We start from the raw sequence: 13,061 nt of genomic DNA on the forward strand, positions 1-13,061 counted from the left end.
AGCGTTGTGAGAGTTGTGTTGGAGAACACACAAACCAGCATACAGAGACACTGCAGTTTAAATAGGCTTTTACTTTCGTGGAAATAGAGGTATCAGAGTCCATCAAACAGTCCAAGTCATACACGGATAAGACAGTCAGTCATCAACGTCTTTCAGTTAAGGGACAATCCAAATAACATAGTCCAGGATCATATAATCAGTTCAGAACTCAACGTTTGCTAGCAGTTGCAAAACTTACAGTAGCTCACCGCACTTTCTAACAGCCAGCTTCCAAAACACTCAGATCAGATCAGCCCAGCATCTAACAGAGAGCTAACATCATTCTGGCTCCCTCTAATGGCTGATTGAGGAAAACAGCAACCAATCACATTTTACAGTATGATTTAAAGAAACAGGTATAGTATTGTTACATGATTTATATATTGCCAACCCAACCGTTAGATTATATTCCTAAAAGGGCCCATGCGGAAACTCTTGGAGGGTAAAAAACGGGCCTCCCGGAAGTCCAGAAATGAGCCCGTTTACGACCTCCAGAAGGCCTCCGGAGCCCGGGGGAGGCAGTTTTTGCCCCCCTAGAGGCTCAGGGAAATCCTCCGGAGCCTGCGGAGCGTGAAAAACAGGCCAACCGTAAGTACCATAAGTCCCAAAATGGGCCTGTTTCTGGCCTCTGGAGCCCAGGGGAGGGCGTTTTTGCCCTCCCAGAGGCTCAGGGAAAGTCTCCGGAGCCTGCGGAGGGTGAAAATGCCCCCTTCCCGTGATGCAGAAGGCCAAGTAGGCCACGCCCACCATGGCCACACCCACCCAGCAATTCGGCAGGGAACCGGTTGCTAACATTTTTCAATCCCACCCCTGTCCCCAATCCAGAAGGTAGAAAGTTAGCCCTAAGTTGTGTAGTTTGATCCTGTTCTCTGTGGTGTAGACAGAGATTCTGGACCTAATGAAGGGAAACACCTGGGCACTGCACCTGACCTCACACAGGGACCCCGATCCCTACATCTTTACACTTCTCTTGGAAAGTATGTTTCGTGCTTTCACTCTGCAGCATCCGGAGAGCAGGAATGGGGCGAGAATGAAAATGATCTATGGCTATGATGTAGTAGTGGAATTCAGCCAGTTCGCACCACTTCGAGAAAACCGGTTCTTAACTTTCTGAGCAGTTTGGTGAACTGGTTGTTGGAAGAAATCATTAAGGCAGAGAACCGGTTGTTAAATTATTTGAATCCCACCACTGCTATGATGTAATGGAATATGTGGGTGACCTTGGGGGACAAAGAGAAAAGATGCTGCCTAGGACACAATCAGACAAGAGTGACAGTCCCACCCCCACCCCAGTAGATTAACAACCCGAGGAAGAAATTGAGGAAGGACCCACCTTCATTGCTCAGGCAATTTGTACCTCTGGGCCCTGAGCGATGCCGTTAATGTAACTTTACCATCAAATGGAAGTTTTAAGTTCATCGAGACAAGTTTCCTGTCTGGTTTACCCGGGGAAGTCTGGAAACACGCCAAGAAATTCCTAAGCTTAGGTGAAGGGGAACTTGCAGCTATCTAGAGAGAATGGTATGTGAGAATGACCTTGAGGGAGGAGGAAGAGCGGCAGACTGAACAAACAGCATGGACAAGATTTCCCACCCCACAGAAGGAGAGAGGGTGTGGGAAAAAAATTCAGAAGGGACCCTCCCTAGTTTCCCGGAGAGTAGAAGAGAAGGAGACGGGGGGGGGGTATTTTCAATCTTGCAAGGTTCTATTAGTGTTGCAATAAGGGCCACAACCGAGCACAAAATTTCTGATGCTATTGAGACGGTGGCCAAGTGAGTTTTGCTCCATGTCACGACCTTTCTGGCCACAGTTGTTAACTGAATCACTGTGGTTGTTAAGTGAGGAATACGTGAATCTGGATTCCCCGTTGATTTCGCTGGCCAGAAGGTCGCAAAAGGGGATCACTGTCATAAATATGAACCAGTTGCCAAAGCGTCTGAATGTAAAACCGTGACCACGGGGATATTTCAATGGTCGTAAGGGTGATAAATGGTCGTAAGTCACTTTTTTCAGTGCTGTTGTAACTCTGAACAGTCACTAAAACAAGTGTTGTAAGTCGAGGGCTACCGGTATAGAGCTAATACACCTGGTTGTGTTTCTTGCCTACCTCGAAGGGCGAACATTTAGATGTAGCTGAAGAACAAGAGAACAGCTGTTGTCAACGTGAATGGTGTCCTCTCTAGCAACATCTGGAAGACCAACTTGTTTGTACTCCCTTCCAAAGGAGCAAAGGAACCAAAATATTGGGGTGGTGTGTCCATTTTTAAAATGGAGTTTCAGATGAGTAGATGGAACCAGTTCTCTCTGTAGCCCTACTTGTCAGTTTGCGCCATCCAGCTTTGTAGCGTTTCATATTTTGTCAAGCACAAATAACCAGAAACAGAAGTTGAGTTCAAAATACTAAAAGTTTATTCTTGACACCTATACACAAGAGTCTGGTCTACTAATGGTCAAGCTCAACTGGTGGTACATAAGAGTGAATGAAATCCACAGGAGGCTGGACTTAACAGAACAGAACAGAACAGAACAGAACAGAGTAGAGTAGAGTAGAGTAGAGTAGAGTAGAGTAGAGTAGAGTAGAGTAGAATAGAATAGAATAGAATAGCAGAGTTGGAAGGGACCTTGGAGGTCTTCTAGTCCAACTCTCTGCTTAGGCAGGAAACCCTACACCACTTCAGACAAATAACTGTCCAATCTCTTCTTAAAAACCTCCAGTGTTGGAGCATTCACAATTTCTGGAGGCCAGTTTTTTCACTGATGAATTGTTCTAACTGTCAGGAAATTTCTCCTCAGTTCTAAGTTGCTTCTCTCCTTGGTTAGTTGCCACCCATTGCTTCTTATCCTACCCTCAGGTGCCTTGGAGAATAGCTTGACTCCCTCTTCTTTGGGGCAGCCCCTGAGATATTGGAAGACTGCTATCCTGTCTCCCGTAGTCCTTCTTTTCATTAAACTAGACATACCCAGTTCCTGCAACTGTTCTTCATATGTTTCAGCCTCCAGTCCCCTAATCCTCTTTGTTGCTCTTCTCTGCACTCTTTCTAGAGTCCCCACATCTTTTCTACATCGTGGCGACCAAAACTGAATGCCGTATTCCAAGGGTGGCCTTACCAAGGCATTATACAGTGATATTAACACTTCAAGCGATCTTGATTCTATCCCTCTGTTAATGCAGCCTAGAACGGTTTGGTTTTTTTTGGCAGCTGCTGCACATGGGTGGCTCATATTTAAATGGTTGTCCACTAGGCCTCCAAGATCCCTCTCACAGTTACTATTGAGCAAAGTACCACCTATGCTATACCTGTGCATTTGGTTTTTCTTGCCTAAATGTAGAATCTTACTTGAGTCTCTTGTGGCTGCACAATGATTCCAAACTAATGAGGCATTTGACCCTACTCTCCATTTCAGCCTGCTCATCTTCCTACACCAGGGGCCTCCAAATCTAGCAACTTTAAGACGTGTAGACATCAACTCCCAGAATTCCCCAGTCAGCCACACTGTGTGGAGAAGAATTCTGGCACTTGAAGTTCACATATCTTAAATTTGCTGAGGTTATGAAACAATGCATTAAAGTAATATCCGATAAACAAAATAGGATATAGAACGGAATAGCCTATTTCAGATCATTACCTGGATTTACACAACATGCGGAATGAATTTGGATTATGGCTTAACACAATGCCCAAAATTATCATTAAGAATCATCCTTGCTGGATCAGGCCAAAGATGGCCAATTAAAGTTAAAAAAAATATATGTGGAGACTCTAGAAAGAGTGCAGAGAAGAGCAACAAAGATGATTAGGGGACTGGAGGCTAAAACATATAAAGAACGGTTGCTGGAACTGGATAATATAGCCTTTATTGTCATTATACAACGAAATTGGGTATGTCTAGTTTGATGAAAAGAAGGACTAGGGGAGACATGATAGCAGTGGTCCAAAATCTCAGGGGTTGCCACAAAGAAGAGGGAGTCAAGCTATTCTGCAAAGGACCACAAGGCAATGGGTGGAAACTAATAAAGGGGAGAACCAACTTAAAACTAAGGAGAAATTTCCTGACAGAATAATTAATCAGTGGAACAACTGGCCTCCAAGAAGTTATGAATGCTCCAACACTGGAAGTTTTTAAGAAGATGTTGGATAACCATTTGTCTGAAGTGGTGTAGGGTTTCCTGCCTAAGCAGGAGGTTGGACTAGAAGACCTCCAAGGTCCCTTCCAACTCTGTTATTTTATTCGAAGATATTTCAGCAAAGCTGGGGAATTCTGGGAGTTGAAGTCCACAAGTCTTAAACTTGCCAAGCTGCCAGAGCCCCTGTCCTACACATTTATACTGCAGAGGCCACTACTTAGAGTCCTGGAGATGAGGTGGCGCAGTGGTTAAAGTGCAGTACTGCAGGCTACTTCAGCTGACTGCTAGTTCGGCAGTTCGGCTGTTCAAATCTCACCGGCTCAGGGTTGACTCAGCCTTCCATCCTTCCGAGGTAGGTAAAATGAGGACGCGGATTGTTGGGTGCAATATGCTGACTCTGTAAACCGCTTAGAGAGGGATGAAAGCCCTATGAAGCGGTATATAAGTCTAACTGTTATTGCTATTGGAGATGTCACACTGAGCTGATCCCTTCTTATACTTTCTTCCCTGCTCCCCTTTCTTGTTCTATCATGTCCTGCAGATATGGACAGTCGACGGGAATACGAACGGGAAACGGCGACTGGGACACCCCTCCACGCTGATCCAACTCATCAGCAGCTCATGTCTCGGGTGTTAAGTCCGGCACTCCCGGTTCCCGGTGGAGGCGGATTGGTCCCACTCCCTAGTCCAGCTGGAAGTCGGCCTAGTCCCCCCCATCACGAGTTACGGCTGGATCCCTCTGCTTCAGAACCTCTCCATCACCATCCGTACAAACATCCCGTCTCCGCTTACGACCATTACCTAGGGGCCAAGAGCCGGCCAGCCCCCTACCCCTTGCCCGGTATCCGAGGACACAGTTATCACCATCACCACCATCACCACATGAATCCAGCTGCCGCGGCTGCTGCCGCTGCAGCCGCCGCAGCTGCCAACATGTACTCCACCGCCGGTGCTCCCGCGACCTACGACTACGGACCGAGATAACGCCTCCGATGCACGCTCCTCGCCGAGCTCGGACCGACTCTTTGCATGGTGTGAATTGCTCAGTAATGTTTGGGAAGAGTGTTCCTGTTTGTGTCGAATTCGGGGTGGGGTGGGATGAACCCGCCATCATCCCTTGTGCACACGGTTTTCTTCCTCGCACCATCCTTCCGCCAGGTTGACACGCCGTTCAAGATTCGCGTTGTCTCTTTCCATCCAGGGATGTGATCTTCAGCTGGTGGTTGGGCCCTTTCGGTAAAGGGATGGGACTTGTTTTACGTCGCCGGCTGTGGGGCTGGAAGGGCAGTTTCTCCTCTCCTCAGCCTTCCCCTTGACCCACTAAAGGGGCAGCTCCCGTCTCCGTTGCGTAACCCACCAAGTGTCCTGGTGTCATTTCCTGGCACTGATGCATATATACAGGTAGTCCTTGACCTACAACCGTTCTCCCTTGGTGGCTTTTCAAAGTTACTACGGCCCTGAGAAAAAGATGACTTCTGGCCATCTAACAACCCCATAGTCACGGGGGTCAAAATTTGGCCGCATGGCAACTGGCACGTATTTGTGACCATTGCATTGTCAAGGGATGGGCATTGGTAACCTCCGGTGGCTTAGTGGTTAAAATGCTGAGCTTGTCAATCAGAAAGGTCAGCAGTTTGGTGGTTCGAATCCCTAGCGCTGCTTAATGGAGTGAGCTCCCAGCTTCTGCCAACCTAGCAGTTCAAAATCACGTAAAAATGCAAGTGGAAAAATAGGGACCACCTTTGGTGGGAAGGGAACAGCGTTCCGTGTGCCTTTTGGCCTTGAATCATGCAGGCCACATGACCATGGAGACGTCTTCGGACAGTGCTGGCTCTTCGGCTTAGAAACAGAGAGTCGGGAATGACTAGCACATGTATGCGAGGGGAACTTTTACCCTTCCCAGGCAGCTTCTAACAAGCAAAGTTAATGGGAGGGGAAGCATGATTTGCAAATTAACAGAGTTGGAAGGGACCTTGGAGGTCATCTAGTCCAACCCCACCCCCACCCACGCAGGAGACCACTACACCATTTCCTACAGAGGGCAGCCCAGTCTCTCCTTGAAAGCTTCCAATGATGAAGCTCCCACAACTTCCGAAGGCAAAAGCCGTTCCATTTAACAACGATCTCACTTAGCAATAGAAATCTGGGGCTCATTTCTGGTTGTAAGTTGAGGACTACCTGTGTGCTGGGACAAGGCAGCTTCCTGCATGTCTCCTTAACCCCCCGACCAAGTTGACAATCCTGGGAAGAGTTTCTTTGGCCTTTCTGAGTGACGGGCACAGCTGACGATTGTCAGAGCATGCGGTGTCTCCTGACTTTGACCCAGTTGTCACACACAAGCATGTGTGCTTAGCACATGACTGGCATTGGGCAGGGTGGGTGCTGAGATGCCGACGGTGGTATCTCTTGGTCCCCTGCCACACCACCTCTCCTGAGCCATGCCTCTGTTTCGGGCCGGTGCCAAGCCAACCGTGTCCTTGAGTTCTGGAATTCTCATTGTCACTAACAAGGCATCTGGGAAGCCCGGCCAACTCCACCTACCCAGGAGCATGGGTTTCACGAAGACAGGTAGTCCTCGGCTTAACGACTGTTTGTTAAGTCCCCATTCGTAGTGGAAAAAAGTGGCTTGCGAGTCCAGTGATGGGATCCTACCGGTTAAACAACCAGTCTGGAGATTGCATGTTTCGCCGTGAATCAGGTGGGAAGATCTACCGTGTTTCCCCAAATTTCTTTTGACCCCCGAAATAAGCGCTTGGCCTTATTTTCGGGGAGGTCTTATTATTTTTGAGATGCAGGAGGCACCAGTGTCATCACCTCATGGTGGCTGCTATGTTGCGATATTTTCGGGGAGGGCTTATTTTCAGGGCAGGAGCTTATTTTAGCGCATGCGCTGAAAAGCTCGATTGGGCTTATTATACGGGGAGGTCTTATTTTTGGGGAAACAGGGTGTGTCAGTAAAGCACAGAGGTGGGCGGAGGGCCGGGCCAGCTGATTGTCAGAGCTACCGGTACAATCCCACCCCTGCTTGTGGCCGTTTTTCACACCTACAACCGTTGCATCATCCCCACGGTCAAGCGATCAAAATTCAGATGCTCGGAATGGACTCGTATTAATGACGGTTTGCAGTGACCCATGATCCCCTTTTGCGACCTTTTTGACGAGGACAATCAATGCGGTTGCCAGATTCACTTAACAACCATATCCCTAGCGTAACAGTTGCCGTGATTTGCTTACCCAACCACCGTGGTAGGGAAGGTCATAAAGTGGGGGGCGGGGGAAAACCTCACTTTGCAACTGCCTCACTTGGCGACAGAAATTTGGGGCCCAATAGTGGCCGTAAGCCGAGGACTATCTGTATTCCCCCATCCCAAGAGTGCATTAGGGACGATGGAAAAAAAAAAAGAAATTAAATCTCCCTTCCCCAAGAACATCCCTCTCCCCCAGAAGCAGATTTACAGATGAACAGATTTAGAAGGGACCTTGGAGGTCATCTAGTCCAACCCGCACCCCCAAGCAGGAGACCCTACCCCCATTTCTGACAGACGGCAGAGAGAAAGGGGGGGGGTCACAGCAGGAGAGCCTTTGAGAAGGTCCAGGCAGGGTCTTTATTTATTTATTTATTTTTCGGCACAAGGCTTGAGACGCGCCGTTTAGAATCCGTAAGCGCCCCCCCTCCTTGCCCTCTACAGAAGTGTTGGGACAAGGCGACCTTGGAGGTCTTCTAGTCCAGCCCCCTCTATCCACAAGCTGGAATAAAAGCGATGTCGTTTTTTTGGAATGGGTCTTTGGACTGGAACTGAGATCTTGGGTGGGAAGAGGGAGGGGGAGGTCACAATCCAAACTGCTCATCCTACAGACACACACAAACACACAAACACACACTGTTCAGTCTTTTATCTTGATGTTTTCTTTGGATTTTCCCAGGACTATCTTCCATTCACAAGGATGAGCAGAACTGTCCTCTTAAGGGAAAGTTGGCCAAGTTAGGGGCAGTTGGGTGGGTGGGAAGAGGCATCACAATCCAAACCGCTCATCTCACTCTCTCTCTCTCTCTCTCTCTCTCTCTCTCTCTCTCTCTCTCTCTCTCTCTCTCTCTCTCTCTCTCTCACACACACACACACACACACACACTCCCTGTTCAGTCTTTTGTCTTGGTGCAGAAACCACAGGACGAGAAATCCCACTTCCAAGATGGGTTGGTGGTTGGAGCCACCGAAGGCCAAAGCTGCCCACCACTTCCATTATCTCCGTCCTCACGACACTGCCACAAATCAACCCGATTCTTCCTGTGGGTGGATCCTTCTGCTTTTTCTTTTTAAACGAGGCGTTCGTTTTGCATGCCTTCCTCTTGCCATTCTGACACCCCAGACTAAACTTACCCAGCTCTGGAAAAATCCAACTTCCTTTCTCTGGGCTTTTAATTCCAGAGTCTGCAGCTTCTTGTTCACCTCGCTATTTCTTGCCTCCAACCCCCCCCCCCCCAACCCCCCACAAACACAGAAGCTTAAAATCCCAGGATAATATCAGCAGCCAGGCGTGATATATTTTGGGTAGACTTCAGGACAGGTGCGGGCACAAACCAGCTGTAGCCTTTGTACATTTTTTTTGCATTGTTTTATTCGGTTTAGCTAGTGGCAAAAGCAGAAAAACGCAGCACCCGTCAAACTTCATGCCATTCCCCACCCCACCCCCAAAAAAAACCGTACGGTACAAAATGAAAAATTTGGTGTTTTTTTTTTTTTAAACAAATTTCGCTGTAGGATTCTTGGAAGAATGTATGTAAAATCCATTGGGAAGAATTCGGCTGCCTTGCGTGCATTGTAACTTTGAGAAAAGTTGAGAAATCTTTTCTCTTGGGTTTTTTTTGCCGGGGGGGGGGGATGTTCTGCTTTGTGATCTCAAACATTGTGGAAGCATTTCTGTCTCTCGGAACGGATCAGTGCCAAAGATTTGAGTCAAAAACCTATTGTGACATTGGTATATTTATTGATATTATATTATTCCCTTTCCCCCCCTGCCCCAAAGTGATTACGTATGCAGTTCCTGATGGTTCTTTTTTTTTTTTTTGCTTTTATAGTTGCTGTGTAAAGAGAAAGAGTGGGAAAACCAGGGGGGCAAACCAAAGAATCGTATCTGCAAAATATGTAGATAATTTGTAGATATTTGTAGATATGTGTAGATAACACTGGGGGAGCGGGAGGAGGGAAGATGGCAGGCAGTAACATTTATAAACAGTATTTCTCTGAGTTTTGTTTTGCTTTATCTCGTTTTTCTTTTGTCCACGTGGGGGTTTCTGGGCGCAAAAATCAGCCTGGAGTTCTTGTAATTTATTTTATATTTTATAGAATGAATTTAGAGTCTGCCTATCACATTCCGAGTGATCCTTTGCATTAGAGAAAAAGTGCAGAGAAGAGCCACCAAGATGATTAGGGGACTGGAGACTAAAACATATGAAGAACGGTTACAGGAACTGGGTATGTCGAGTTTAATGAAAAGAAGGACTAGGGGAGACATGATAGCAGTGTTCCAATATCTCAGGGGCTGCCCCAAAGAAGAGGGAGTCAAGCTATTCTCCAAAGCACCAAAGCACTTGTTCTGAAAGCAGAACAAGAAGCAATGGGTGGCAACTAATCAAGAAGAGAAGCAACTTAGAACTGAGGAGGAATTTCCTGACGGTGAGAACAATTAATCAGTGGAACAACTTGCCTCCAGAGGTTGTGAATGCCCCAACACTGGAAGTCTTTAAGAAGAGAGTGGACAACCATTTGTCTGGAACGGTATAGGGTTTCCTGCCTAGGCAGGGGGTTGGACTAGAAGACCTCAAAGGTCCCAACTCTGTCATTCTGCACTAGCTGACCATATCTTTCCTCCATCTGGAGATTTATCTAGATCGGGATAATTTCACCCACAATTTGGCCCTTCAAAGTCTTCAAAGTAAACATTGAAACCAATACATTCATACAGTCTCTCTTGATACAGAGAGAGAGGGGGGGAGGGAGAGAAAGAGAGAGAAAAACAAAGATAGACAGAGTGAGTGAGAAATAGCAATAGCAATAGCAGTTAGACTTATATACTGCTTCATAGGGCTTTCAGCCCTCTCTAAGCGGTTTACAGAGTCAGCATATTGCCCCCACAGTCTGGGTCCTCATTTTACCCACCTCGAAAGGATGGAAGGCTGAGTCAACCCTGAGCCGGTGAGATTTGAACTGCCGAACTGCAGATAACAGTCAGCTGAAGTGGCTGCAGTACTGCACTCTAACCACTGCGCTACCTCGGCTCAGAAAGAGAGAAAGAGAAAGATAGACAGAGAGAGAAAGAGAGTGAGAGAAAGAGAGGGAGATAGAGTGAGAGAAAGAGAGAGAGTGTGAGAGAGAAAGAGAGAAAGAGGGAGAGAGAGGGACAGACAGAGAGTGTGTGTGAGAGAGAGAGAAAGAGAGAGAGAGAGAGAGACAGGAAAAAACTAAAATGCTGGGGGTAAACAATTCATAAAGTCTCCTTTTCGTAGTCTATATTCTCTTGATGGTTTCATGTACATGGAGAAACAACCTGAGCACGCAGCCAGTGAGAACCTGCACAAGCCTTGAAGTGGGGGTTCGAAACAAGACACAGATGTTTGGGAAATAAACCTCTGGGATTTCATCTCCTAGCCTATGACATCCCAATGGTTTGTATATGTCACATTTGTTTGGCACAGACAGCACCGGGCTTGGCTGAGCGATCTGTGACTAAATGAAGATAAATGGGCGCCTTTTCCTTACCCACATGGGAAATGAGAGGCGAGCTTTGCAAAGAAAGACTCACATTAAAAGGAGGACAATGCAGAGTGCACATTTTTCCCATTAAATGCATACTTTGAAGAGATTAGCTGTGGATAAGGACCCGGGTTTTAAAAAAATATGTTTGACAAGCCCCCATATTCTAGGTACAGGATTTCCTGATGACTGTATGCACAGAAACCAAAAAAGAGAGAGAAAAAAAATGGAATCGTACATTCTTCAAAACAGACAGAGAGACAGAGAGAGAGAAACAAAGAAACGAAAGAGAGAAAGACAGAAAGAGAGAAAGAGAAATTGAGAGAGAAAGACAGAGAGAAAGAGACAGACAGAAAGGCAGTGAGCGAGAAAGAGACAAACAGAGAGAGAAAGAGACAGAGGAAAGAAAAAGAGAAAGAAAAACAAAGAAAGAGACATAGAGAAACTCAGAGAGAAACAGAGAGAAAGAGAAATTGAGAAAGAGACAGAGAGAGAGAAAGGCAGAGAGAGAGACAGTGAGAGAGAAAGAGAAAAAGAGAGAAAGAGACAGAGAGAGAGAAAGGAAAAAAAGAAACAGAGAGAGAAATTGAAAGAGACACAAAGAGAAATTGAGAGAAAGAGAGACAGAGAGAAAGAAAAAGAGAATCAGAAACAGAAAGAGAGAGAGAAAGAGAGTGAGAAAGTGAGAGAAAGAGAAAGACAGAGAGCGAGAGAGAGAAATCTCCCTGCCTAATCTGTATACCAGACAGAAGTTTTTCCCAGCAAGGACGTTTCATGCTTGAAAGCAACTTGATCTTAAAGGGATCAGATCAAACTGTAAAAAGTGTTCTGGCTTTAAAAAAAAAGAAAGGAAAGAAATAGCAAAATGATGGGGAAAATAAAATTCTCAGCCAAACTCTACAAGTCTGTTGTGAAAATGATCCAGGGGAGGTTTATTTATTTATTTATTTATTTATTTATTTAAGTGTTCCAGGGAGATGAAGGCAGACCAGATATTAAATATAAAAGCTCTTGACGTGAAGGGCAGCTGTAAAATAGGCAAACACGCAATGTTTTCCAAGAAGCATGTTGGTTACATGCATGCACACCTGCAGGAAGCCCTGGACTGATTACAATTCGCTTAGTGACTCTTCCAAATTACGACGGCCCTGGAAAAAGCTATTTTCAACCGGTCCTCGTATTCATAGCTATCACAACATCCCTAAGGTTACAAAGGAAAATCTGGGTGCTTGGCAACCAATATGAATTTATGATGATTGCAACATAGATAGAGTTGCATTAACAGAGGGATTCAATCAAGATCAAGGGAGATACTAATACCACTTTGTAAAGCCTTAGTAAGACCACACCTAGAGTACTGCATCCAGTTTTGGTCACCACACTACGAAAAATATGTTGAGACTCTAGAAAGAGGGCAGAAGAGAGCAACCAGGATGATTAGGGGGATGAATGCTAAAATATGTGATGAACTGGGGTAGTCTAGTGAAGAGAAGGACCAGGGGAGACATGATAGCAATCTTCCAATATTTGAGGAGCTGCTAGAGAGAGGGGGGTGGGTCAAGCTATTTTCCAAGGCCAGACAAGGAACAATGGATGGAAACTGACCAAGGAGAGATTCAACCTGGAAATAAGGAGACATTTTCTGACAGTGAGAACAATCAACCGATGGAACAGAAGTTGCCTTCAGAAGTTGTGGGAGCTTCATCACTGGAGGCTTTCAAGAAGAGACTGGACTGCCATTTGTCAGAAATGGTGCAGGGTCTCCTGCTTGGGTGGAGGGTTGGATTAGATAACCTACAAGCTGTTAATATGAATCTATCTAAGATGATGAAAGGCCTGGAGGCTCAAACATATGAACGGTTGCAGGAACCGGGCCTGGATAGTCTAGTGAAGAGAAGGACCAGGGGAGGCAGGATAGCAGCCTTCCAATATTTGAGGGGCTGCCCCAGAGAGGAGGGGGTCAAGCTATTTTCCAAGGCACCTGAAGGCCAGACTGAACAAGGAGAGATTCAACCTAGAAGTAAGGAGACATTTTCTGACAGTGAGAACAATCAAGCGATGGAACAGAAGTTGCCTTCAGAAGTTGTGGGAGCTTCATCACTGGAGGCTTTCAAGAAGAGACTGGACTGCCATTTGTCAGAAAT

The 13,061-nt window shown here is 46.3% G+C and overlaps 1 protein-coding gene across 1 annotated transcript in view; it reads left to right on the top strand.

The window, feature by feature from the left end:
• The window catches only part of TBX1 (T-box transcription factor 1), a gene marked incomplete in the record, with an annotated part of 16,981 nt that extends 10,096 nt beyond the window's left edge, over positions 1–6,885 (top strand). The window contains 1 exon segment of the mRNA XM_087705738.1: positions 4,705–6,885. Coding sequence (XP_087561864.1) covers positions 4,705–5,149 — 445 coding nt within the window.
• Between the last annotated feature and the right edge of the window lie 6,176 nt (positions 6,886–13,061).

This window comes from Thamnophis sirtalis, unplaced genomic scaffold (genome assembly GCF_051295495.1).
Source record: "Thamnophis sirtalis isolate CommonGarterSnake01/CBP01778 unplaced genomic scaffold, rThaSir2_p1.2 scaffold_2, whole genome shotgun sequence".
Lineage (NCBI taxonomy): Eukaryota > Metazoa > Chordata > Lepidosauria > Squamata > Natricidae > Thamnophis > Thamnophis sirtalis.